We start from the raw sequence: 27,313 nt of genomic DNA on the forward strand, positions 1-27,313 counted from the left end.
TGTAAAAAAAAATTTTTTGTTGAGAGTTGAAACTAAACTCACTTGACAATTTTTTAAATTTGTTATTCTGAGGGTCTTTGATGCCCTTAAGGTTATTAATAAATATATAACACAACCCAACATAACATAACATAAATCTTTTATGACTGTAGCCCATCTAAATAGGTCGCCAATAAAATTTATAAATAAAAAATAGGCAATTTCTGAAATTGACCAGAAAGCTTTAAAAGGGTCTGCTACAATTGTAAGCAAGATAGTTAATAGCTTCATCTCCTGCTCCTGAAACCCACAGAAGACTACGGTCTCCTCATGAGGAGCAGTCATCCAATGCACATGGGTCTCTCCCATCCTTTCCTTGTCTGGGAGGTACCAAAGAATGAGTCATTGGTTCTTCAGTCTTTGTTGTGGGCATCCACTCTGCTTTCACCGAGACATCTTCAGTTTGCCATCCCTCCCTCAGAAGTTCCAGTTCTATTTCTGAGAATATATAGAACAGTGTTCTTCCAGTTTTTGTTTTTTAGAAATTACTCAAGGCATCAAAAGTTTAGAAAATATTTGCCAGATACACATTAGTAATTTTCATGCTGATGTTCTGTATTGCTGGGGTCCCCAACCTCTAGTCCACGGCCCACTGCTGGGCTGTGGCCTATTGGCCACCGGGCCACCGGACAGGCTGGCCAATGCACGCACCTACCTCCACTCACGCTAGAGCCTGCAGACCCGTTTGTGCATGTGCGTGGCACTAGCAGAGGCGGCGAGTAGTGCATGCACACATGTGCAAACATGCCTGCTAGCCCCATGCAGGTTGTGTGGCCCATTCGTGCATGTGCGCAGTGTGGATTTTGTGGCCCGTTCACACGTGCACATGGTGCTAGCAGCAGCAGCTAGCACCTGCATGTATGCGCAAATGGGCTGCTAGCCTTGTGCGGGTTCATGTGTGGCCCATGAGTGCTCATGAGTGGCCCATGTGTGCTCATGAGCACACACACAAATTTTACAACTGTTCCCTTTCCCTCCAGGCCACCAGCATGAAAAGGTTGGGGACCTCTGCTATATTGAGTATTTCAATTTACATCTTATATTGCTTCTTTTTGTTATTGATAGGTTATTTTATCTGATGCAAGTGCTCCAGGTGAGGGTGAACACAAAATAATGGATTACATCCGTAGGCAAAGAGGTAGGGATATTATGTTCTTTACAGGAGAATAAGTAGGATAACTTTGAACAGTTTGGATTAATATATTATTGTTTTATACAACAGGATTTGTCAAAATACTCATTGAATGTGTGCAGAGCAATAAGAGTTTCATGTGATTGTAGTAATAGCTTAGTGCACGTACAACTTAAAAATATAAAATCAAAATTTAAAAAGACAAAAATTGGCTTAGTGCTCTTTAGTCTATGTAGCAACTTAAATTATGTACCTGATTTTACAGTACAGGAAGTCCTTGACTTTCCAGTATGGTCAGAAGTCATGGCAATTGCTCACCCAATTGCCTCACTTAACAACCACAATCTCTGCTTTCCCTGTTGCAAGACGTTAAGCAGAACATGGGTTGTTTTCAGGGTGGGGAAGGCCCTGGGATAAGCGGGGTGGGGTAACAGTGTCGGTTGTAAGGGTGGATTGTCAAGCACCCAATTTTGTTCATGTGATGGTGGGGACCCCATTGGCCGTAACTTCGGTCAGGTGTCCTAAGTCCCTTCATTCAGCAGCATCATAATTTTGAATTGTCACCGAACAAACAATTGAAGACCCCCCGTATATAACAGATGTATATTTCATATGAACCAACTTGTACCTGTGACATGAGATAGTAAACTTCAAAAACTGTGACTTTTTTCATTCCTTAAATACCGGTATGGTTTTTTTGGTGGAGAGTTCTAGAGAATTTCTCTCATTTGTGGAATATCTCGTTGTTTCTCCAATGTTTTCAATAGAATTTAAAAAACAAAACTTTTCTATTATGTCAAAAAACATGTTGGACTTAGGAATAAGTACAATCTTTCTGATTAAAATACCAAGGTAGGTTAAATTGAAGAGACCCCAAAAGTTGATTTATATAGCACTTTATTCTTAATGTAGAAGTTGTCTTCAAACCTTAGTCCAACAATAATCATTACCTTATTTAAAGAGAAGTTATTGCATCTACAGAAGGAACAGGGCAGGAGAAACCATGCAGCAGAATTTGAAATCCATGTCAATATATGCTCACTGAATTGGCCAGCTGGATAAATTGATACATACTTTGTTTCTTCTGAATGTCTTTGAACTGGATTGATATGTCCTATTTTGTATACATCATTGCTACTGTTGGGTTTGTTAATATGTTTTTAATGTGTTTCAATATTATTATTTTATCCCATTGGATTTGATTATACTGCATTTTCATTAAATTATATGTGGGAGTTACACAAAATCAGTTTGATTACATAAATGTAGAATATTTTGGAAAAATACTTGGCTGCTGACCTAGCTCTCATGGTGCTATGTGATGAAAAATGAAATGGATCCATAAGATTATGTTGATTCTTCTCTCTTATTGATATTAAACTCCTGGCTATTTCCTTCCATCAGTCCTTCTCCAAGTCCTGCTGTGGCAGGAGACTGTTCCTGGGAGGGATTACAGGTAGTCCTCAACTTAACAACCATTTGTTTAGTGACCATTCAAAATTAAAACAGCATTGAAAGAAGTGACTTGTGACCAGTTTTCACACTTGCAACCTTGGCGGCATCCTCATGATCAAGTGATCAAAATTGGGTTTTTGGCAACTGGCATGTATTTGTAAGACTTGCACTGTCCGGGGGTCACATGATCACCATTTGTAACCTTCCCAGCTGCCCTCCGACAAGCAAAATCAATGGGAGAAGCCCCATTTACTTAATGACTATGATTCACTTAATAACTCCAGTGACTCACTTAACAACTGTGGCAAAAAGGTCACAAAATGGGGCAAAATTCATTTCACTGCCTTGCTTAACAACAGGAACTTAGGGCTCAGTTGTCATAAGTCAAGGGCTACCTGTAGTGAAGAACATTGGGAGCCTGTGCCAAGAATATATATGCAGTCATATTAAAAAGAAAATACAACCTCTTTGAGTTCCACGGTTTTATGTATCGGGATGTAGTAAAAAATCATCTGGTTCTTAGCAGTTCTTAAAAGTAGGTAAATGCAACCACAGATGAACAACATGTTCCATTGCAATGCCTTGATTCTTTTCTTTTTCAGCCAATCCTGTTGTAGGTTTGCTGGTGTGTTTGGAATCATTATCCTATTGCAGACGTGTCAAACCTGCAGCGTCACAGAGCTTTTTCCCCATTGCTGGCAATGGGGTGGGCACGATTTCATTGTGACGGATCCGGCCCGTGGGCCGGCAGTTTGACACCCCTATTGCATGACCCAGTGTCGGCCAAGCTTTAGTTGTTGGGCAGATCACCTCACATTTGACTCAAGAATACTTTGGTATTCAGAGGAGTGCATGGTGGACTCAACGACTACATGTTGCCCAGGTCTTGTGGCTGCAAAACAAGCCCAAATCATTACCCAACCACCACCATGCTTGACAGTTGGTATGAGAGGTTTGTGCTGATATGCTGTGTTTGTTTTTTGCCAAATGTGGCACTGTCCATTATAACCAAGCCTTGTTCTGTACCAGCCTGCTACCGGCCCTGCAGAAAAGGCAACCCCTTTATAAACGGCAAGAGGCTGGAATGACGTCTGCCAAATTTATTACTACAAAAAACAAACAAGACACGAACCAAGATACAGGAGCTTTGAAACACTATCTGAGCGGTTGCTTTCAGCAAACCAGCCCTCCCCAAACATTCCCTTTATAAAGAGTTCAGGGCGTGGCCTCTCTCTGCCTCCTTCCGAGAAGCCCCACAGCCTTCCTCTGTTTACTCCTACTTGACTGCCTCCTGCGTCGGGCGTCCTTGAACAGGGCCAGCTGTGGGTCATCTTCATCCACAGTCAGGCTCACACAGCTGGGTCTCCATGGTGACCAAGTGGGAGGGGCCTGCCATCAGCAAGATCTTCAACCCCCTCAGCAAGGTCTTCAACACCCCCCTCCTCCTCTGATTCGTCCGACCCAACTGCCGAACCCACAGGCTGACCCTGAATCACAACAAGCCTCTCCACTTTAGTCTTATCTGTCTAAAGGACAGTTCCAGAAGTCTTATGATTTATTCAGATGCAACTTTGCAAATCTAATCCATGCTGCCATGTTCTTTTTTAGAGAGAAGAGGCTTCCTCCTGGGAACCTTTCCAAGTAAACCACACTTGTTCAGTCTTTTTCTAATTGTACCATCATGTTCTTCAACATTTAACATGCTAATTGACATCTGTAGAATCTGAGATATAGCTCTTGGATTTTTTTGCTATTTCTCTGAGTATTGCATGGTCCGACCCTTTGCTAAGATGTCCACTCCTGGGAAGATTAGCAACTGCCTTGAATGTTTTCCACTTGTGAATAATCTTCCTCACTGTAGAAGGATGGACTTTCATTTGTTTGGAAATGACCTTAAAACCCTTCCCAAATGGATGGGTAGCATCTCTTAAGATCATTACTAATATCTTTCCCATTTGGCATTGTGTTAACATACACCTCAATGCTGGAGATCAGCAAACTCCTAAAACCTCACCTTTTATAGAGGTTGTCACACTTAGCTGATGATCAATTGATCAAAGGCACTTGATCATCAGCTGTTTAGCTCTTCATACCTAAAGAAGTATCAATGAGAATAGAACTGGATCTTAAAGGTCTTCTAGTCCTATACCTATACCCTTTCAGACAATTGGCTGTCCAGTCTCTTAAAAACCTCCAGTGATAAAGCACTCACAACATCTGAAGGCAAGTGTTCCACTGGTTAATTGTTCTCATTGTTAATTCCAGGTTGCTTTTCTCCTTGATTAGATTCCATCCATTTTTTCTTGTCTTGCCTTCTAGTACTTTGGAAAATAGGTTTACCCCATCTTCTTTGTGGCAGCCCCCCAAATACTGGAATACTGCTACCATATCACCCCTTGTTCTTCTTTTCTCTAGCCATACCCAGTTCCTGCAACTGTTCTTCATATGTTTTAGTCTTTAGGCCTTTAATCATCTTAGTTACTCTTCTTAGTACTTTTTCCAAAGTCTCAACATCTTTTTTTGTAATAGGTTTTATAAAGTGGTACTTACTAATACTTCATGTGATTTTGATTCTATGCCTCTGTTTATACAGTTAAGGATTGTATTAGGGTTTTTTTTTTGGCTGCTGCCGCACACTGCTGGTTCATGGTTGTGTGATCGTCCACTAGGACTCCAAGGTCCCTCTCACAGTTACTGTTTTTTTGAGCTAGGTTTTGCCTAATCTGAACTTGTACCTTTGGTTTTTCCTGCCTACATGTAAAACCTTGCTTTTCTCCACATTAAATTTCATGTTGTTGGATAAGGCCTACTGTTTAAGTCTGTCAAGATCTTTTTGGATCCTAAGCTTGTCTTCTGAGGTCTTGGCTACTCCTGTCAGTTTAGTGTCATCTGCAAATTTGATGAGTTCCCCTTCTAATCCCTCATGAAGATATTGAAGAGTACTGGGCCTAAGACAGTACCTTGTGGTATCCCACCACTTACTTCAGCAAGGCTATACTTAGTTTTTCACACATGGCTTCTCCATTTAGGCTTCCTTTTTGTAAAATAAATGATGGCATGCTATAATATGTCATGCATTGTTCATCTGAGGTTGCATTTACCTACTTTTAATAACTGCTAAGGATCAGATGATTTTTACCAAATTCTGATATATGAAACCACGGATCTCAAAGAGGGTGTACTTTCTTTTTCACATGACTCTAGTTTCAGCTTGGTTACCTAAGACATGAATCCCAGCTGCCTAGGTAAAACGAGCACACATCTATATTGGGCAGCAGTGATATAGGAAGTTGCTGGAGAAAAACAATCATTTTAGTGACAACAGGAAAGGCATCAATTTTATTTATTTTATTTTATTTTATTTTATTTTATTTTATTTTAATCCCATTTATATCTCGCCCTTCTCCGAAGACTCAGGGCGGCTTACAATTTAAGCACAAACCAATGTGCTTAGCAATAGCCTTCATTCTATGTATATGCCTGCTTATTAGGGCTTTCCCCCCCACCCCAAGCGGCATTATTACAAAGTCAGCTTAATTGTCCCCAACAATCTGGGTCCTCATTTTACCTACCTCGGAAGGATGGAAGGCTGAGTCAACCTTGAGCCTGGTGGGACTCGAACCTGCACTAATTGCAGGCAGCTGGTGTTACTTAAGGAGGCATTAGCCCACTGCTCCACCAAGGCTCTTTTCTCAATTCATATTGTGCAGAAGAAGGAAATGGTAAACCACTCCTATATTTTTACTTACACGCATAGAAGACCTGAAGGACCAACTTAGGAACAGACCATCATGGAGAAAAATTCTGTGGCAACGAAGAGTTGCTGATAAATCTGATTAAATGGCAAAATAGTAAATAACATTGTGGCAGTAATTGGAGCTAATAAGACATTGGGCTTATTATTCTGGTGAATACTTTCTAGTCAACCTTTCACTAGACAATAGTTTACTGCATTTTCCAGATTGCAATTTTTGTTGTTTCAATTCTTATTTCTTCAGATGCGTTTATGAGTACTATAGTATCTTTTTAGATATAAGTTAAGTCTAAAGAATTTGTTGTTGTATCTCATCTGAGAAATATCAGAATTTTATAATGACACAATGTCCTTTTGTTTTAGCCCAGCCAAACCATGACCCAAATACTCATCACTGTTTATGTGGTGCCGATGGTAAGTCCTTCTCTAGGCTTTTCTCTATTAGTAATAAAAGAAGACTATGTGGAGAATGTTTGTTAATTAGTTATCATTTTAAATAAAAGTTCATGTGTCTGAGTTAAGTATTAAACTACCACTCATGTCAGTTCAGATGAACCGCCTAATTACATTTTCTTCCTTGTAGCTCTCAGTACATGGCTTCCCTCCATTTTCTACTTAATATATAACAATAAATTGGTAATTCTGGTAAATTGGGCATAAAAGTTGGGGAGAAGAGAATGTAACAACAGGCCCCTATCTTATGTTTAGTCGCTTCAGAGCTTTGGTGGCTCATCGAAACTGAGCCCTTATTAATGGTTGAGGTTTGTTCTGTTTCTTTTGTAGCTGACCTTATTATGCTTGGATTAGCTACTCATGAACCAAATTTTACTATAATCAGAGAAGAATTTAAGCCTAATAAACCTAAACCATGTGGTCTTTGTAACCAATTTGGACATGAAACTAAGGACTGCCAAGGCCTACCAAAGGAAAAACAAGGGGAGGTAGGTTGAATTTACTTAACTTCTTTTCATTATAAGTAAAGGTAGTCGTTTCCGACTAGGGGCCGGTGCTCATTTCTGTTTCAAAGCCGAAGAGCCAGCGCTTGTCCAAGGACGTCTCCGTGGTTATGTGGCCGGCATGACTAGACGCCAAAGGCGCACAGAACGCTGTTACCTTCCCACCGTAGTGGTCCCTATTTTTCTACTTGCATTTTTACGTGCTTTCGAACTGCTAGGTTGGCAGAAGCTGGGACGAGTAATAGGCGCTCACTCTGTTATGCGGCACTTGGGATTCGACCCGTGAAACTGCCAATCTTCTGATCGACAAGCTCAGTGTCCTAACCCACTGAGCCACCGCGTCCCCCCCTTTTCATTATACTAATATGCTATTCAAAGGGAAAGATTGAGAAGTGCTTTATAGAGTTTCTGGCTTAACCACGAAGCTTACCTTTGATAAATAGTTGCTTTATCTTACATATATCATGGGATGGCATCATTTGTAAGGAAAGACACACATAGCAGTATTTATTGTCTTGAGTTATGATGGGATTCATTTAATCTAATATCCTTTGCTTAAACATCTGAATTCCCTCTGTTTAGAAATATGAAAAATAAATCTACTCCAGGCAATAAATTTGATTTTTTGAGGGGGCAGCAAAGCTCCATTTGAAACCAAGGTTTGAAGATAAAGTATGAGTCCTAGTTTGCTACAATGATTCAGATGTTGGTATTTTCCAGTTATGTCGGAATACAGCGTTGGTAGCTAATTTTTAGTTTGTTCCTGTGCCTCAGCACTCTCATGGACAACAGGCAATCCCTTGCCTGCGCATGGTTTGACTTCATTGTTCATTCTTCCATGACATCCTCTTTTTGTTTTACCCAAATTTCTTATTAAGCTGACAAATATCTGCCACCAGGGAACTGTTAAACTGATCTAGGTATCCCAGTTTGTTTATCTACCATATAGTCACTAGAACAGAGCTAGTCAAAACTTTTTCAAGCTGTTAAAATTATGAATTAAAAACAAAACTTCCCAGAGCACCTGATCATTAGGCCAGTTTCGAGTGATAGAAAATCAGCTGTGTTCAAGGAATTTATACTCTACTCTAGATAATTAGAATTTAAAGAATTCTGTTTTTAATCAGTCTCTAATATAATAGAGTCTCTAATATAATATATAATATAATATAAAGCTGGGAAGCAATAACTACAGTTAAATTTAGTAGTTTTTCAGTTGCTATTTCTGATATCAGGCAAAAATAAAGCAACATAATTGGGAAGCCCCCAATAAGACATGTTTAAGAAAGGAACAAGGGAAGTGTACGACTATGTGGACCATTCCAAAAAGCTTCCATGCTGTTTCTAAAGCCATCCAAGATAGGTAGACTGGATGATACAATAAAAGTTATCCCGCTTTTTTGTACTACTGGGATAGTTGGGATGCTACCTGTGAATAAGCAGAAAAGGTGAGGGAAAACAAGCTGTGATTGTTGCTATCAACAAGCTATAATGCTAACCCATTATTTATTCTGTATGAATATAGTATTGTTCTGAAGTAAACCTACTAAAGAGTTTATCTTGGATTGGTGGATCATGAGGGAGAACTACCTTTGCATAAAGGCAAAATGTCATAAATATGGTAGGGCCAGAATAAACAAAGGATGGATCAGTATTAGAAGACTAGCTGTGTACAGGTAGTCCTCGACTTACAACCATTTTTTTTAGCGACAGCTCGAAGTTATAGTGGCACTGAAACAGTCACATAATCAAAATTTGGGTACTTGACAACCAGCATGTATTTAGGATGGCTGCAGTGACCCAGGGTCATGTAGTTGTGATTTGTGACCTTCCCAGAGGCCTTCTGACAAGTAAAATAATAATAGCTGGATTCACTTAATAACCATGTAATTCACTTAACAACTGCAGTGATTCACTTAACCATGGCAAAAAAGGTCGTAAAATCTGGCGTGCCTCACTTAACCATCCTGCTTAGCAACAGAAATTCTAGTCCCAATCGGGCTTTTAAATCGAGGATTACCTGTATTCCTAAATAAATTTACTTTAAGAATAAATGTTGTGGAACAGAAGTGGACTTTTTTTTAATAAACTTTGTACTATTAAAAAAAGAAGATTTCACTTAAATTTATAATGGAAACCAGAGTCCAAAACTCATTTCCTAAATGCTAGTTAATTTAGAGGAATTTTTATGAGGTTTACTTTAGAGCAATGCTGTCAGTACAAACTATTTCAAAATGAATCTTAGTGTAAATGGTATGTCATTTTTCACCTTTGCAGCACGATCAATTTGCAGATTGTCCTCCTGGTATGGAACAAGAATTCATATTTATTCGCTTATGTGTTTTGAGAGAAGTAAGTAATATTAGAATATATTTTGAACAAGACAGCTAGGCTGTACAATGGGTTTTGAGATCCATTGCACACACTGAGATACCTCTAAGTAAACATGCACATGCAGAGATGTTATGCAGCAGTAAGCAAACAGGGTTGCCATGGTAGCCAAGAATTTAATTCTGACAGCTAAGAGAAGCCAGATGTCTTGGCCTTCTTGTTTTTGTTCATTGTCAGCATTTTCCCCAGTAAGCAGCTAAAGGTGCCTATAAGGCAAGATGCTCCTTGGTCATGAGGAAATGACCAATTACTTGAATTCTACTAAAGGGAAGGACAGTTGGTGGGAAACTGAGAGAACTTGAGAGATGTGTGAGAAGGGGGGGGGGTGTTTGACAGTTGATCAGAGTAAGAATAAGAAGAGGAAAAAGCAGAAGCAACTGGTATTTCATATTATTTGTTCATACAATGTAGTTGTTAAATAAAGTTTACAAACGATCCTCTGAGTGAGCAAGAGACAATATAATAATCCACACACTTAAAATACCATTTGTGTATGTGTGTGTACCTTTGAGTCAGTTTTTAACTTCTGGTGACTGCATGAACAAGTCCCTGCAATTTTCTTGGCAAGATTTTGGATGTGGTTTGCTATTGCCTCCTTCCAAGTCTGAAACAGAGGCTCAAGGTCATCCAGATGGCTCTGTTTTTAAGGCTGGACTAGAACTCTAGTCTTACAATTTCTAGCCTGATAACTGAAGCACTACAGCAAACTGGCTCTCTTTTAGATATTATGCTAGCAGGGGGAAAAAGCTTGTGTGTGTGTGTGTGTGTGTGTGTGTGTGAGAGAGAGAGAGAGAGAGAGAGAGGATGAGGATGATGATGTTACCATCACTGTATAAACTGCTAATATGTATATAAACTGTTGGGGTTGTGACAGTAACATTTTCAATTATACCTATTTTATACCTAGAAAAAATTAGGGGAAAAAATCATGCAACCGTTCATCCAATAAATCCACTTCTGCCACAGTTGATTTTCCTTTAATCCTCTTTCACAGTAGCCCTTTTATATCTCTTAGATCAGGCCTGCTGCTGTCTCTGCGTTGGCTTTGGCTTCCTAAGTCATCCATTTGCTAGCTCCTGCATCTTCCTCATTCTGACTCTTTACAGGTTGTCCTCAACTTACAACTTACAACCACAATTTGGGCCAGAATTTATGTTGCTAAGTGATGCAGTTCTAAAATGCAATGTCATGTAATCGCATTGCTTAGCACTGGCGCTCTCCATTGGCATCATTAAGCACATGCCACTGGTCCTCAGTTGAGGAACCACCCCAATACAATCTATTCTGGGTTTGGTCTTTCCCATCCCTGAACCTCAGAAAAGTAAGGGACTACCTCCTACTACCCGTGCTTGCCTATCTCCCCACCCCCTCTCTTTTGATCTTCCTGCACCCTGTCTTGTGGGGTGGCCAGCAGCCCCAGAACTGGGCAGCTCTGGTGCTCTTTCCCACACTGTAGCTCAAGGGCTTCTTGGAGTACTGTGGCTCTGGAGCCACAAAAAGGCCCAGAGTGACAGCGCAAAGCCGCAGCTACTCCTGGAAGCCTCAGCCATAGCAGGCTGGCCCAGCAACACAATGCAAAATTGTAGCATCCTGGGAAGCCCCCAAAGTAGTCAGAAGCCACATCACCCCAGGAAGCCCCAGCCACCCAAGCCCAGAACTAGCTGTCATTGCCTTTTCCACCCTGCACTCCAAGGCTCTTGCAGCCCTGCGCTTCCTCAGCTGGCCTTTGCCTTTCTTCTTCCACTGCTGACCTGCCACCATGACCCTTTGAGAGGCAACTCCTTGCCACGTGTGGCCGCCTTCCCTGGTTTTCCTGAGGGAAATTGCTGTGCATGACCTTGGGAAGAAAGCAAGGAAATGGTGAAGGTCAGCTAGGGTGACAGGAGCTGTGGGGGGGGGGCAAAAGAGCAGAGATGGGGAACTGAAGCATCACAGCATTGGTAAGAGTGGATGGGCAGCCAAGCACCAAAGTTTTGACCAGGTGACCCCAGCCATAAATTTGGAGAACACTCATACATCGCCATATCTTCAAATGTACACTGAATGAATGGTCGTAAGTTGTGAACTACCTGAACCTTGAAAGGTAAACATGTTCTCTCCTGGGTCTAGTCTTGTCTGTAAAGGTGCATCCCGTAGTGAAAAAAAGAAATGTCTAGAATGGACCTTTTTGTAGGATGGAAATGCTGCTTAGGATTCATTTCGCAGCTTTTTTTTAGGTCACATGTTGAAAACAGATGCTGGCTGGACAGTGTTTTAGTGCCAATGAAGCCTGAAAGAATGGATGCAGAAATAGACAAGCAAGCCCTAGGCTACTAAAAGAAAGCATTGGAAGATGGGGACGTAGTAAATATGCGAGGTTATTGGAGAGGAATTCAGAACATCAGGGATTGATTTGGAATAAGTATTTGCCAGTGAAGGAGAGCTATAGAGATTCAAGCTGATGGGAAGCAACGACTGTTTGTTGCTTCTAGCCTTCTGATTAAGAGATGGACTGCGCTCGCTTGGTGGAAAGGAAAAAGATATTTCCTATGTTCTCAGACACACACTCACAGTATCCCCACTAGACATCTGACATTTGATTTCTGTTAATGCTTGAGAAAATGCTTCATTTTTGTGTGTCTCTCACTCACTCTCTTTAAAAAAATTCTAGTATTTGGAAAGAGAGCTAACAATGGCCAGCTTGCCTTTCACTTTTGATGTTGAAAGAAGCATCGATGACTGGGTTTTCATGTGTTTCTTTGTGGGAAATGATTTTCTCCCTCATTTACCCTCATTAGAGATCAGGTAAGAGAAACAGCTTTATATCTAGAAACACTTAAATGTTGTTAGGTATTGATGGTTGCACTTAAAAAAAAACAAAAACAAAGTTTGGGCATTATTAACGATCCTTGCTTTTTTAGATTTGTGAGTTCTTGTTGTGTAATGGAGAGTGCTGTTTGAGAAACACAAGTCCAAAGCTCCCTTGGGTTTCAAGTTCACGCATTTGGACCCGGCTGATAAAAGCTGTTCCAAATCCAGTGAACTTTATAAGGCTTTGAAAAGCATGACTTTCAAATACCTTGCTATTTTGCTTTGCTTAATTATGGTGCATGATAGCTCTAAGCTTTTTTTGAGACTGTGCTCACTGTCTCTCATGAATCTTGGCTCATTTCCCTAAATTAGAAGCGTGGTCTTTAGTTATTTGTAGGCTTGTTGCCTTTTTGTCTTGTACACAGGGGATTTAAAGCGCCTCGGGCATAAATTAAATATTTGTCTATCCTCCTGTCTGTTCTAGATTCAGTAAACATTATAGAAGTAGAGAATTGCAGGCAATAGTAACTTCACATATTAATAGTTAAATACTGATTTAAACTCTGCTAAATTTAGTGTTGTACAAGCATACTTCTTCATATGCAGTACAATTTATCTTTGCTCTCCTCACTCTATGTGCCCCAAATCTCCCAACCCTCCAGTGTATATTTAGAGATTGTGGCATGGAAGAGGGAGGAAGAATTACTTCTGCCAGTAGATGTCATACCATCACTAGGATAACAACTTGAATATAGCCCTTACAACGAGACCATCCCAAAAATGGGTGAAATGATTTTATTCTTGTATTGCAGGGAAGGAGCGATTGATCGCCTGGTGAACATATATAAAAATGTTGTCCACAAAACCGGAGTAAGTGATTCCTCCAAACACTTCATGTAGTAACATAAGAAGGAGAAAGGTTACTTACAATTGTATTCTACACTTTACAGGGTTATCTTACAGAGAATGGTTATGTCAACTTGGAAAGAGTACAGATGATAATGTTGGCTGTTGGAGAAGTTGAAGATAGTATTTTTAAGAAGCGGAAAGATGATGAGGTGAAAGGGCTATTAAGAAACTCTGTTCTGTGTGTTTTTCTTTAACAACATTTTAACAATGAATACATATGGGTATTCCATTTTACACTACAAGCAGTTCTTGACTTATGCCTGTTCATTTAACAATGCTTCAAAGTTGCAACTGGTTAGTAAAACATGACTTACAACTATACTTGCACTTATGACACTCATGATCATGTGATTGCAGTTTGGGTACATGTCAGTTGGCTCATATTTACAACAAGTTGCAATGTCTTGTGGCCACAAGAATAAGTTTTTTCTGATTTCTAGCAAAAAATACCCATTGAGGAAGCTGGTTTCACTTAACAACCACAGTGATTCACTTAAGAACCACTGCAAAAATGTCATAAAATCAGGAAGGACTTGACTTACAACCATCCCTTACAATGGAAATCCTGATCTCAGTTGTGGTTGTAAATCAAGAATTTCCTATAAATCAAATGAAAATGAGTTTGCCTGTTAATAAATTTGTATTGGACTCAACATTTTGTTTTTTGTTAGATTTGATTAACATGAATTGAGGGTTTTGAGGAGAAACATTCAGAAAGCAATGTTGGTTAGTTAGGAAAAAGTATATCTAAAATTAGTATTTATACTATATAATAAGTATAGTTATATACTTATTAAAAAGTATATTTGTGTGTATTTGTGCAAAGAGCTTCCTTTATGACCAATTTTTGCTAATTTTTCTTGTTTTTCTGTGTGGGTTATACGAAAACCACTGGTTGATATAACATACCAAACTTATATACATAGTTTGTTAACTGCATCCAGTGAAGTTAGATCTAAATATGACACACTTTGTAAAATCTGTGAATTAGGTAATTGATAGTTTATGTATATGTACTTTAATAGGATTCCGTAGTTTAATAGGATTCCAGATTAGTTTAGAAGAGCAACATACTTTGAAGCAGGGAAAGGAATCTTTTGCAAAATGGTTGTTTAGCAAAAATGAACTATATCTATTTGAATATTTTAATTTCCTAGTAAAGGCTAATGTACACTTTCCATTTATTTAATGGGGCACACAGGAAAATTTCAAAAGAAGACAAAAAGAAAAAAGAAAAAGAATGAAGGTGAATATAAATCAATTCCTATTCATTTATAATGTCTTATGTAAAACAATTGAACTATTTAGTAGCAGCTACCTTTGTGTAGAGAAAGGAAATGTCTTAAAAGTTAGGAATAAAAAATGGAATGTAGCAGTTTTTCAAGGCTGAAATGCAAAGAGCTGTTGCAAATACCCCAGTGTTTATCTTCATCCCATGAAATGTTACCCCTTTTTATTGAATCCTAATTCTCAGATCTGGACTGCAAACTACTAGGTGCACGTGCATATTGGCTGAACAGTTCTTTGAATCTCAGTCACAGAGAATAAATTCAGACTCCAAAGAGCATACATACATAGATTCAAGGATCGACTTGCTAAGAAATATAGTCTCTTTTAACTTTAACTATAAGCTTTGCATTGTTAATCTAAAATATTATTTGGATAACATTCACTATATGGTCCTTAGATCCTAATTTAAATCTGAGGCACAAAAACAAAATACAATGCTCCAATGAGTAAAGGGCACTTTAATTCAGGAGTTAGCTTTTATGATTGATGCAAAATGTCTCATAATAATTGAATCGTCCTTCTTCAGCTGGTGCCCTGTTATCAACTCTACCATAGTCATCAATGGCACTAATAATTCTTCAAAGTGAACCATATGTGTATACAAATTACCTTTTTTATATACAGAAAATGCTTTGACTAATGCTGTTAATTAAATAAAATTTTATTCGTGTTTCTTAATTAAATAAATTTGGAACTGCCAAGCTAATTGTAATATAATATAATTTCACTGTTGTTCTGATAACCATCTGAAGTTTTCTGTGCACGAGGATGTTATTCTAAGTGTTCTTAATATGCTTATGATCATAGTAATTATTTTTTATTTTATTGCTATATGTTAACTACTTGAGCATATTAATTGACATGTGTTCTATAAGTCTCTGAAATAAAAATATTTAATAAATAATTATATTTTGACCATAGGTTTAAACTGAACTAATGCTAATCAATTTTCCTTAATAGATTTTAAGTTGTAATTTTATAATCAGTTAAGATAGATTATTTCATCAACATATTTTTCTGAACTCTAGCCAAACACCCTCTATTGGCAGAGGTGCACTTCTATATCAGTCAATGCCGTAGGCTTGTGGTTACTCTATTAATGAGCCAAATAGAATATGATAGTCTGGATGTTTTAAGTATTGCATGTTCATTTGGAAATTAATATCCGGTGTAATATAAACATAGCTATTCATGTAGTGTTTGCTCTCATAGCTGATGTTCAACGTTTATGTTTATATGTCTGCTCATTTCAGAGGGAACAACATACTATGCTTGGTGGACAATTCGCTCCACAACCATTGGGAAGAGGAAACAGGTCAAGCCATCAGCCAATTAGACACACAGCCTATGAAATAAGAATGCAGGACAGACAAAACACTGTAAGTGATTATTTTTAAAATAAATATAGATAAGGTAATGAATGGAAAATAACTTAATGATGGCTCAGTTTCTACAAAGCCGGAACTTATATACATACTTTGGTGCTTTGATTCCATCATATCCTCTATTTGTTGCAACCATGGGTTCAACCCGGAGTCAGATTAGCGAGATTAGAAGTCATACACTCTCTCTGGATCCCTTCAGTCTGAGAAAAGTTAATAATCGATTAGGGGGAAAAAACGCTTTTTGCCTAAACACTTTAATGTTAGCAGTTAATCTTTCCAGATAATGAAAAAGCCTTGAAAGAATAGAAGCTTAATTCCATTTCCTGACTTTGCCTCTAATGTCCACAGCTCAAAGTAATGAGTAAAACAATGATGCAGTCCATTTAACAACTATTTGTACAAAACGAGTTGGTCCAGAGGGAAGGATTTTATAGATAATATATTGTCTATTAAATAAGCGATCTCTAAATTCTTAAATTGGATTGTATCCAATGATCTTCATTAAGAAGCAGAGTTACCATTGTTGGCGGATCATTTATCTGACTGTTTGCACTCACATATTAACTCTGCATTTTGCAAATCTTTTCTGAAAGAATTGAGAATCCTTCACAACAGAATTGAAAAGAAATAAGAGGAAAAAGAGCAAGGAAATCTATAATGTTGAGTTTCTGGGCTAAAAATATAGCTATTTGTTTGGTATTATAAAACACTTTTACCAGTTTAATTGGTTCTTTAAGATTTTAAATGAATGCACTTTACGAACTTTTGTCCTATTTGATGTGTACACACATGCACACACACATCTTATCTTAGACCCTAGCATATATTTTCCTGTAAACATGAAGTAGAATCACGGTATATGCACTCATTATGGTTTTAATTTAATATATGCTTTTAATATGTACTAAAACAATAACTGATAAGTTCATTATTACATTTATTTGCTGCCTATCTTGCCATGGGGCTACTCTAGGCAGCTGACAACTATAGCAGAAGAAGAATAGAATAGAGCTGGAAGGGACCTTGAAGGTCTTCAGCTCCAATCCTCTGCTCAAGCAGGAGAACCTATATCATGTCAGACAGGTGAACGTCTAGTCTCTTCTTAAAAATCTCCAGTGATGGAGCGCCCATGATTTCTGGGGCATAAGCTGTTCCACTGGTTGATTGTCCTCACTGTCAGGAACTTTCTCCTTAATACCAGGTTGCTTCTCTCTTTGATCAGTTTCCAACCATTGTTTTTCGCCCTTCCCTCTGGTGCTTTGGTGAACAACCTGGCCCCCTCTGCCTTGTGGCAGCCCCTCAGATGCTGCAATACTGCTATCATGTCTCCCCTATTTCTTCTTTTCTTTAGACTAGTCAAACCCAAGTTCTGCAACTGTTCCTTGTATGTTTTAATCTCCAGGCCTTTCATCATGTTAGTTGCTCTTCTCTGAATTTTTTCCAAACTCTCAACATCTTTTTTGTGATATGGTGACCAAAATTGTCTGCAGTATTCCAGGTGGGGTCTTACTAGGGTTTTATAAAGCAGTACTAATACTTCGTATTAGTCTGTGCCTCTGTTTATACAACCCAGGATTGTATTAGCTTTTTTGGCTGCTGCTGCACACTGCTGGCTCATGGTCAAGTGATCATCCACTAGGATTCCAAGTTCCCTCTCACAGTTACTGTTTTTAAGCCAGATCTCATCCAATCTGTAGTTGTATCTTTCATTTTTCTTGCCTAAATATAAAACTCTGCTTTTCTCCGCATTGAAACTCGTTTTGTTGGATAGGGCCCATTGTTCAGGTTTGTCAAGATCTTTTTGGATCCTGAGTTTGTCTTCTGTGGTGTTGGCTACTCCAGTCAGATTGGTGTCATCTGCAAATTTGATGAGTTCCCCTTTAATTCCCTCATCTAAGTCATTTATGAAGATATTGAAAAGTACTGGGCCTAAGACGAAACCTTGTGGTACCCCACTGCTTACTTCTCTCCATGTGAATATAGTGCCATTGAGGACTACTCATTGAGTACAGTTTGATAGCCAGCTACAGATCCATCTGGTGGAGATGTCGTCTATTCCACCTTTTCCTAGCTTACCAAGGAGTAGGTTGTGGTCTACTTTGTCAAATGCCTTACTGAAATCTAAGTATACTACATCCACTGCATTTTGCTGGTCGTCTAGTTTAATCACTTTATCAAAGAATGAGATAAGATTGGTTTGACATGATCTGTTTTTAACAAACCTATGCTGGCTACTAGTTATGACTTTGTTTGCTTCTAGTTGTTCGCAGATCTGTTTTTTTATTATGTTTTCTAGGATCTTCGCAGGTTTTGGTGTTAAACTGATTGGTCTGTAGTTTCCTGGGTCTGTTTTTCCCCCCTTTCTTGAAGATGGGGACCACATCAGTTCTTTTCCAATCCTCAGGTACTTCCCTGGTGCTCCAGGATTTATGAAAGATATGGTGCAACGGTTCTGAGATAACATCTGCCAGCTCTTTCAGAATTCTGGGATGTAATCTGTTGGGCCCTGGTGATTTATATTTGTCAAGGTTGGATAGGTGTTCTCTTACCATTCTCTTGCTTATTTTAATTTTTGTTTCTAGTATGTCTTTTGCAGTGATTTTTTTGGTATGTTGGGCTATAGTTTCTTTTTGTGTGAAGACTGATGCAAAGTATGAATTAAGCAGCTCAGCTTTCTCCCTGTTGCCTGTAATTTCCTTGCCATCTTCTCTCTTTAGTGGGCCTACAGTTTCCTTGACTTTTTTCTTGTTGTTAATATGTTGGAAGAAACTTTTTTTACTGTCCTTGATTTCTGTTGCAAGTCTTTGTTCATTCTGAGCCTTTGCTTTCCTGACTTCATCTTTGCATGTTCTGGCTGTCTGCTGATAATCGGCCTTAGTTATGTGCCCCTCTTTTTATTTTTTGTGTTTGTCCTTTTTGTCTTTCAGTTCGTTAGAGAAATCTTTTTGCAGCCATGCTGGTTTCTTTTTGGATTTCTTGTTTTTCTTTCTCAGTGGTACTGGGATGGTCTGGGCTTTTGTGATCACATTTTTCAGGGTTTCCCACGCTTTATGGGTTGCTTTCCCCTTTAGGATTTTCATCCATGGGATCTTTCCTAGGTTCTCTCTGAGTTTGTTAAAAATCAGCACTTTTGAAGTTTAAGACATTGGTTGGATTGTTTTCTATTGTTAGTGTTTGCATTATATTAAATTCCAGTATGACATGGTCACTTTCACCCAAGGTTCCAGCAATTTCGATTCCCTCTATCACTTCTTCTCTATTTGTAAGGATTAAGTCCAGTATAGCTTTATGTTTAGCTCCCTCCTCCACCCTTTGGGTGACAAAGTTGTCGGCTAGATTGGTTAGGAATCTGTTTGATTGGTTAGGAATCTGTTCTCTCGCTCACTGCAGAGTTTTTCTCCCAGTTGATACCTGGATAGTTGAAGTCTCCCATTACTACTGTGGTATGCTTCCTACATGCATTTGTTAACTGGTTAGCAAAGAGTCCATCTATTTCTTCTGATTGGTTGGGTGGCCTGTAATATACACCTATGGTAATGTCACTTTTTCTTTCTTTTATATTGACCCATGTACATTCTAGAGAGATTTTGTTTTTGATCATGTGCATTTCTGCAGATATGTAGTGTTCTCTTACATATAGTGCAACTCCCCTTCCTCTTTTTGTAGACCTGTTTCTTTTGAATAATTTGAATCCATCCATCAGTACGTTCCAGTCATGGCTTTCGTCCCACCAGGTTTCTGTTATAACAACTATGTACTCTTGTACTATTGCTTCTAGTTTGCCCTGTTTGTTCCCCAAGCTTTGAGCGTTGGTATATAAGCATTTAAGACTGTTATGCCTGTCCATGGGTGTGTTTCCTGTATCTCCTGTTGGTTGTTTGAGTTTTTCTTTTTCTTTTCTCATCACTGCCTACCTCCTTGTTTGATTTGTTTTCTTGGGATTTGTGATTGGTTTTGGGTTCTAGAGATTCTAAAGATTGGCCACCCTCCCTCCTCAGTTTTAATTTAAAGCCCTCCTGATGAATTGGGCCAGTCTTTTTCCAAGTACATTTTTGCCTGTTTTCGTGAGATGTAATCCATCCCTTGCCAAGAGTCCTTCCTGTAGGAAATGCAGTCCATGATCCAGGAAACAAAAGTTTTCTTGGCAACACCAACCCTTTAGCCAATGGATTATAAAAAATGAAAAATAAAAATAAAAAGGAAGTTTAATCAAAGTCAAAGTGAAATAATAGAACAATAAAATAAACAAGGAAAAAGAAAACAAAGAAAATACCTCAATATGTCTACTAAAAAAGATGAGTGTTGGGGGGAGCATCTGACAATAGGATTTTCTTTTGAATATCAGGATCTATTGTTATATCAGACTCTGCTTTAGAAAGTTCATCAATTTAAAAATGGTTTATTACTTTTCATGAAATGTTATTGTCTGAGTCACACTATTCCAGATCCCCTTGGTAGCGTGGGACTACTTTCTACATTGTTCTTTTGAATTCCTGTATCTACAGTTAAATACATTTTTCTCTTCTTTTTGGCAAACTCATTAATTTTAATTTTTGTAAGTGTAACAAGACCTTTCCACTAATTCTCTGCATGCTAACTACATCCCCAGACTCCTTCAGTTTCTTCTAATTCAAACTTCACGTCTGATGGTACACCATCCTCAGCAGGAGGAATTAAGCGAAAAACAGAGGACAGTGACAGTGAACCGGAGCCTGAAGATAATGTCAGGTACCACATTTCCTACTTTGTTAGTGTGTTGTCAAAAATGAGAATGTCTCATTAAAGCTATTTACCTTGCAACTACCACACCTTCTAATGTTTTTCCTTGATCTTTTTATCCACCAATAATTAATGTGGAGAGTTGGGATACTCGGTAAATTCCAGTGAGATGTGTAGGCTGTAGCTGTTAAATTTAAGTGTTTCCATTAGTATGCATGCTGGTTTTCTTCCTAAAAGCTGCTACTCCCTTTGAGACTAAACACCAGATTGGCTAGAGGTTCAGTATTCATCTCAGTCTCTGTGAACAGAATCTCATTCTGCTAGCATAAATGGAATGGTTTAACTCTTAAAGTTCTATAATCAGATGATGTAGTTTTGTGAGGGATTATTGCCTATTAGTGAAGAATATATTATGTATATCCCAGGCTTCTTGCCTTTAGAAAGGAGTTCTCAGTACTTCCACTTAAAAGATTCTTAGGATCAGTTTTCAAGATACTTAACTTAAGATCTGGGAAAGTGACTACCAGTTAGGACTAAAAGACTGGTTCTGTCAACATCCAGCTCAAGAAGCCAGATGAAACTCCAGATTAATTTTGTTTCTGAAAATCTTTCTGTTTATTGAATACTCTGTGTGGTTATGTTGAAGCAAAACTAACTCTGAGGTTCCTACACCAATTCATAGTCTTAAACAATAGTTTTCCCAGCCAAACCCCCAATATCTTGCATAATCCATATCAACAGGTCCACTTTGTTATGGGAACCGTCTGCTTCAAATCCACACCTGTTCTGGTGTCCTTGACAAGGCTTCAGGCTCCCACAGCCTGCAGCTAAATCGAAGAAGTTTCGTTTCTCCATCTACCCACTTGAAAGTAACACCTCCTCCCCCCTTTATCTATAGGCAAGTTGAAATGCAGAGGCACGTGGCTGCCAAAGTTTCATCCTTATTAAGAAAGCTTTGTAATGTTAACTTTGCCTGTTCTGCCAAGTGTATTAAAATGAAACAAACTGGAAAGAGTCTGCATTTGTAGAGAGTAAAGAGGATGATGTTGATGGATAGAGGATGGATCCATTACCAGAGCAACAAAAAGGGAAACGTTGCTTAAGTCCAGACAGTGTGGTAGGATTGCAAATATGTCACAGACAGTCACCCGCCTAATTCACATGAATATAAAAGAGGGAGGAGGGGAAGTAAATTACGCTTGTAATATTATGTTTACTATGGCCAATCTAAATAAAAATATTTTTAGTCTTCTGTGCGGTCGATTTCTTTATCTGGTCTACCTCTCAGAGTATCTTTGGGTTATGAGCTGCTGCAGTAGTAGAAAATTGATAAACCTATCTTAATATCATAGAATGGATGAGTTTGAGGTGACGGTTTGGGAAAACTGGTAGTACTTTTAGTAGTAATTTACATGTAGTCCTTGAAGTATGACCACTAGTTCAGCAACTGTTCAAAGTTACCATGGTGATGAACAAGTAGTATTTATAACCAGTCCTTGAAGGTCCAACCATTGGACCACCCCTTTGCTCACATGATCATGATTTGGGTGTTTGGCAAGGCTGCGTCATCCTGCAGTTGCCCAATTATTACTTGCAACCTTTCCTGCCAGCTTCCCACAAGCAAAGTCAATGGGAAGGTCAACAGGGAAGGTTGCAGGTAGCAATGAGTCTCTCCTGCCACTTTTCCTCCTGAAAAGGCCCACTACGAAGTATGAGAGATCTCATACTCACTCGCAGCCCCACACCTGATTACACTCTGTAAGGTGGGTATAGTCACAATACCCTCCTGTGGTTTTTGCATTTCCGCACTTCCCTAGCACCTGCCTACAGCCCTCCCCTCAATTCCCCCCATACTTCTTGTCTGGGACTCCCACCTCTTCCTTAATAACTTAGGCAGTCCCGGGGTTATGATGGCAACCCGGGCTGCCAGGATTACCATCACTAAGTGATGCAGTCACATGACATCTCACTTTAGTACCGCATCACTTGACAGTAGAAATTCTGGTCCCAGCTGCTGTCATAATCCAAGGACTACAGTCCTCTTATACAATTACATGGGAGCATGATTTAAACCACACCACTCTTAGTGAAGTCTGTTCTACTTTTTTTTATTGAAACCATTTGATAATCTGAATTGGACGTTATACGGATTCACTATTGTTTTTATGAAGGTTATGGGAAGCTGGCTGGAAACAGCGCTATTACAAGAACAAATTTGATGTTGATGTGAACGATAAAAAGTTTCGTCGTAAAGTGGTACAGTCTTATGTGGAAGGGCTTTGCTGGGTTCTCCGATACTATTATCAGGTACTAACTTTTGGAATTTTATTTTTATTCCCCCAAGATCTCATTACAGAGGATTTTCTGTCATTAAACTTCCACCTACTTGACAGTGACAAACCTCTTCTGTATGGTTGTCAAAAAAAAATGACATAGAGTCAGTAGGACGAAAACATACTTCCTTGCCTGTATATCTTGATATTTCCATTGCAAACATGTAATGCCAGTTCAACCACAGCTTTTGATCAGCACCTTAATAAGTTGATTTATGTAGCAAATCAAATTGTTTGTTACAACCATATGGCCAGATACAGTGATACCCAATAATATGTCAGTTCCAATGGGGGAAAAGGATTTGAAGGAAAACATTAAAGAGTGCAGAGACAAAGTCTTTCAGTTAATCCATCTATAACTAAAATTCTCTCCCAAGAGGTGTTTACCTGACTAATAGAGACAGCCTTAAGGCGTTTTTAAGATCAGCCTAGACAAATTGGCAAAATAATTAATAGTTAACTGAATCACGTTATATAAGCATAGGACATTTTTGTATAACAGAGCTATCCATATGCATTTTAATTGTTTGAAATTGCTAAGTGTAATTTTATTCATTTGCTATGTTGATAAAAACTTTAAAGCGTATTTTTAAGCATTTATATTTTTTTAGAATTATTACAGTTAATATTTTGCATTGGGTTTTCATTATGGCAATAATAATGCAAAATAACTTGCTGGAGAGAGCAAAGGTTTGCAGCTACTACTTTATAGGTGTATTTTAATATCAGTAGCCCAGTGTTTCAAGATGATTTTTTAAAAAAATGCACGCATTTGGTTGCTAACACCTCCCTCTGTAATAATTCAGCTAGGTTAGCTAAGCCTTACTGTTATTTAATAGTTAAATGCAGAGAGAAGATTCCTGAATCTTCTTTGATTTAAATTATTCTTTCATTTTCCAAACTAGGGATGTGCTTCCTGGAAATGGTATTATCCTTTCCACTATGCACCTTTTGCTTCAGATTTTGAAGGTATTGCAGACTTGGTCTCAGACTTTGAGAAAGGAACCAAACCAGTAAGATTTAATATTTCTGCTTATAATTAATCTTAGTAACTAAAGATTTTAAAATTTAAACAGTTACTACTATTTACCTTTCTTTTTACAGTTCAGACCTCTTGAACAACTGATGGGAGTCTTCCCAGCTGCCAGTGGTAATTTCCTCCCACCAACATGGCGGAAACTTATGACCGATCCAGTAAGAAAATTAAAGGGTCTTTATTTGTTTGAATATTCACGTTAATATTCTCCCAACGACTTCACTAGTTGTCTGAAAAAATAGAGATTTTATTTATTTATTTAACTATCTGTTATAGATCTTTCAGTTGGAATGTGTGTGTGTGGTCTTAAATGTTTCAGGTCACTCCAAATTTAATTTGATGTATATTAGATTCTAGAGGTGAGTTTATGGCCACAAAGGAATGTTATGGTTAAAAAGAAAAAAAATCATTGAATTGCTGCAACTTCCTGAAAGGTTTTTGGCCACAGTAGGCAGCATTTGGGGCAGACCTTCTGAATTCTGAGAAAGTGTGAAGAGCACCAGCAGGGCTTTTTTTCTTAAAAAAAAAAAAGGTGCCAGAACTCTCATCTTGGCGGGCGCAGGGGGTGGGGGGGCGGCGCTGCTGTGGTCATGGACATGAGGGGTGTTGGTGGCGGGCTGTCCCCCGGAGCCGGCGCAGCTGGTGCAGTGGGAGCAGCGGGGCCCGCTCTATACGGTGGTGCTGCATGGGGCGGGCAGCGGAGGCGTGGTGGGCCAGGCAATGCAGGGCGGCCACTTAGGCGCGCAGGGCGAGGCGACGGTGGCACAGGTCCAGCACCGGGTAGGCCACCAGCCTGGCAGACACAGGTGAGAACAAGGAAGGAGTGCACATGGACTCCACAGAACCCACCTCCCACTCCTTGTCCTCTCTTACTTACCTAGTTGAGATGGTGGAGTTGGGCAGCAGGGAGGGATGCAAACTTCCTGCCAACTCACCTTCACTGCAGACAACTTGCCGGTGCAACGTTTGCTGGCTGGGTCTTTTGGCGTGCTCAGCAGCAATTCCTATTGGCTTTCGAGTAGCATAGCTTGTGGGAGGGAGGGAGTAGCATAGCTTGTGCAAAAGCTTTTGTGTGTGTGTGTGCATAAAAAGTGCCGGAACGTCATTCAGAGCGTTCAATGAGAAAGAAAACCCTGCGTTTATGTTTTCATCTTATGATTTTAAAAATATATTTTTTTCTATTGTAAGTTGCCCCAAACCTTGCCATGTGGATTGCATACAAATATTATATAATCGGTAAATAAAGGTAGAACATATGTTAAATATACATCAAATGATAATATGCTTCCATACAAAGTCAATTCTTGCTCAATGACAGACCAAGGAGTTAACTCGGAAAGGCAAGAGGAAAATCTAGAAGAGATCTGTGCAACTTGTAGAAGGGAAAGGCCCACACTGATAAATTAAAAATCTTTTGTGGTCTGCAAGGGAATGCTGGTGGGCTAACCAATGATTTGGTGACTAGAGGAGCATCTACAGTGTTGGAGCTCATGGTCATGGTAAGCCATGGAGACACTAGGCAACATGACTTTTAGGGCAGTGGTGGTGGTTTTATTACTTCTTTTTTTTAAAAAAAGGTTTTGCTCTGTCCAAAGGTGCTTGGCAGGCTGCATGTACAGGCCTGGTCTAGAATTTGTTTTGGAGCATTCAACTATCTATAGCAGGCATGTCAAACTCATTTTGTTTGAGGCAACTTCTTATAAAAGAATTGCCATTAATTTGTTTTAATAAAATAATTTAAATCAATTTTTCACTTGGTTTCAAATTAAATGAATTACATTGGTTGACAATGAGATTTTTTTTTAGTACAATTGCCAAATGCAATAAACTGGTTTTAGGTATATGTTACTGGAAGGAAAAAGCAATCCCTGCTGTGTTACTGATCCCAGAGAAGCATTTGCATGTTAGGGTGCCATAGTTATGGATAAGAAATATTGGTTGCAAAGTTGGCATTTCTGGATGTAATACATTGGTAGCTAATTAGCTGTTGTCTTTTTATGGTTGTATTTGACCTCAGCACACAGTTAACGAAGCTATCCAAAATATCAGCCCTAGCTGAGGGAAGAAGGGAAATAACTCCAGTTTTATCTCCATTTTTTAAATATTTGAATTTTTAAACAAGAAATTAGTTTATGAGGTCTATAGTGATTAAAGCAAGGGCTGAATAAGGGAAAAAAACAAGGGGCTTTTTTTCTTTGCTTGTGTAATGGGAATTTACCCTCTTTGTTGGAACATTGGATAGAAAACAGCGAGAAGGATATAAAATGGAACTTTAATCATATTAACATTCATGCAGGAGCTATTGAATTTTAATGATTTCGGTGCCAATTCCTGGCTGGAAAAAGAGATTCTTTTTTGACTATAGGAAGCAAGAAAGATGCTTGATTTTTCAGTCTCTGGTTGACAGTTGAAGGGATGATTAGGTTTGAATAGAATGAAAGTGAAAGAGGAGTAACTAGCCAATGGGTATGTTCTCTCCTTGATCATGCCCTCCCTCTTGCTTTGAATGGATGAGAGCTCTGTTTGGATCAAGCTGTGAATTTCTCAGCAGTATTTTCCTGCTGAGAAAACAAAAAGCAGTTTTACCCTTGCTATTGGCATGCTAAGTTCTAATGTAGACCTGTGTGCCCAAATTATCAAGCACTTAGAAGGTTTATTTTTTTTTTTATTATCAAAAAGCAGGCTGAGAATTTGGGAGGCAAAAGAGGGAATGAAATATAGGAAGCAAGAGTTTGCTGATTGCGTACATATGCTTTTGCACATAGTTTAATGACCCTGATTCAGGGCTTAAAGTTAAAAAGTGTAAATTTTACACTTTGAAAATGTACTTTTAAAATTTAAATTGCTGTTTTAGAATAGTTTGTAAACTTTTTTTAAAAAAAATGTTCTTTAAATTATATTTCAGAAGAAAGTAAGTAGCTTCATCCAACACTCCGCAGATTTCTAAATCACTGTAATAATACTTTATTAAAACAGGATTCAAGTATAATTGACTTCTATCCTGAGGACTTTGCTATTGATCTGAATGGGAAAAAATACGCTTGGCAAGGTAAATATTTCATCATGAAGTCAGCATTTATATGGTTAGTCTTGAGAATAATTTTAAGAAAACAGGAAAGACTTT

General features: G+C 38.7%; 1 protein-coding gene across 2 annotated transcripts in view; it reads left to right on the forward strand.

The window, feature by feature from the left end:
• XRN2 (5'-3' exoribonuclease 2) overlaps positions 1-27,313 on the forward strand; it is an 82,371-nt gene that overhangs the window by 20,124 nt on the left and 34,934 nt on the right. For both annotated transcript variants that reach the window (XM_083360621.1, XM_083360620.1), the window contains exons 7-20: positions 1,105-1,177; positions 6,744-6,794; positions 7,164-7,321; positions 9,614-9,688; positions 12,378-12,511; positions 13,330-13,387; positions 13,468-13,575; positions 14,628-14,672; positions 15,970-16,095; positions 20,711-20,829; positions 22,992-23,127; positions 24,059-24,166; positions 24,258-24,347; positions 27,166-27,238. In XM_083360621.1, coding sequence (XP_083216747.1) covers positions 1,105-1,177; positions 6,744-6,794; positions 7,164-7,321; positions 9,614-9,688; positions 12,378-12,511; positions 13,330-13,387; positions 13,468-13,575; positions 14,628-14,672; positions 15,970-16,095; positions 20,711-20,829; positions 22,992-23,127; positions 24,059-24,166; positions 24,258-24,347; positions 27,166-27,238 — 1,354 coding nt within the window. The remainder of the gene's footprint in view (positions 1-1,104; positions 1,178-6,743; positions 6,795-7,163; positions 7,322-9,613; positions 9,689-12,377; positions 12,512-13,329; positions 13,388-13,467; positions 13,576-14,627; positions 14,673-15,969; positions 16,096-20,710; positions 20,830-22,991; positions 23,128-24,058; positions 24,167-24,257; positions 24,348-27,165; positions 27,239-27,313) is intronic.

This window comes from Vipera ursinii, assembly GCF_947247035.1.
Source record: "Vipera ursinii genome assembly, chromosome: 3".
Taxonomy (NCBI): domain Eukaryota; kingdom Metazoa; phylum Chordata; class Lepidosauria; order Squamata; family Viperidae; genus Vipera; species Vipera ursinii.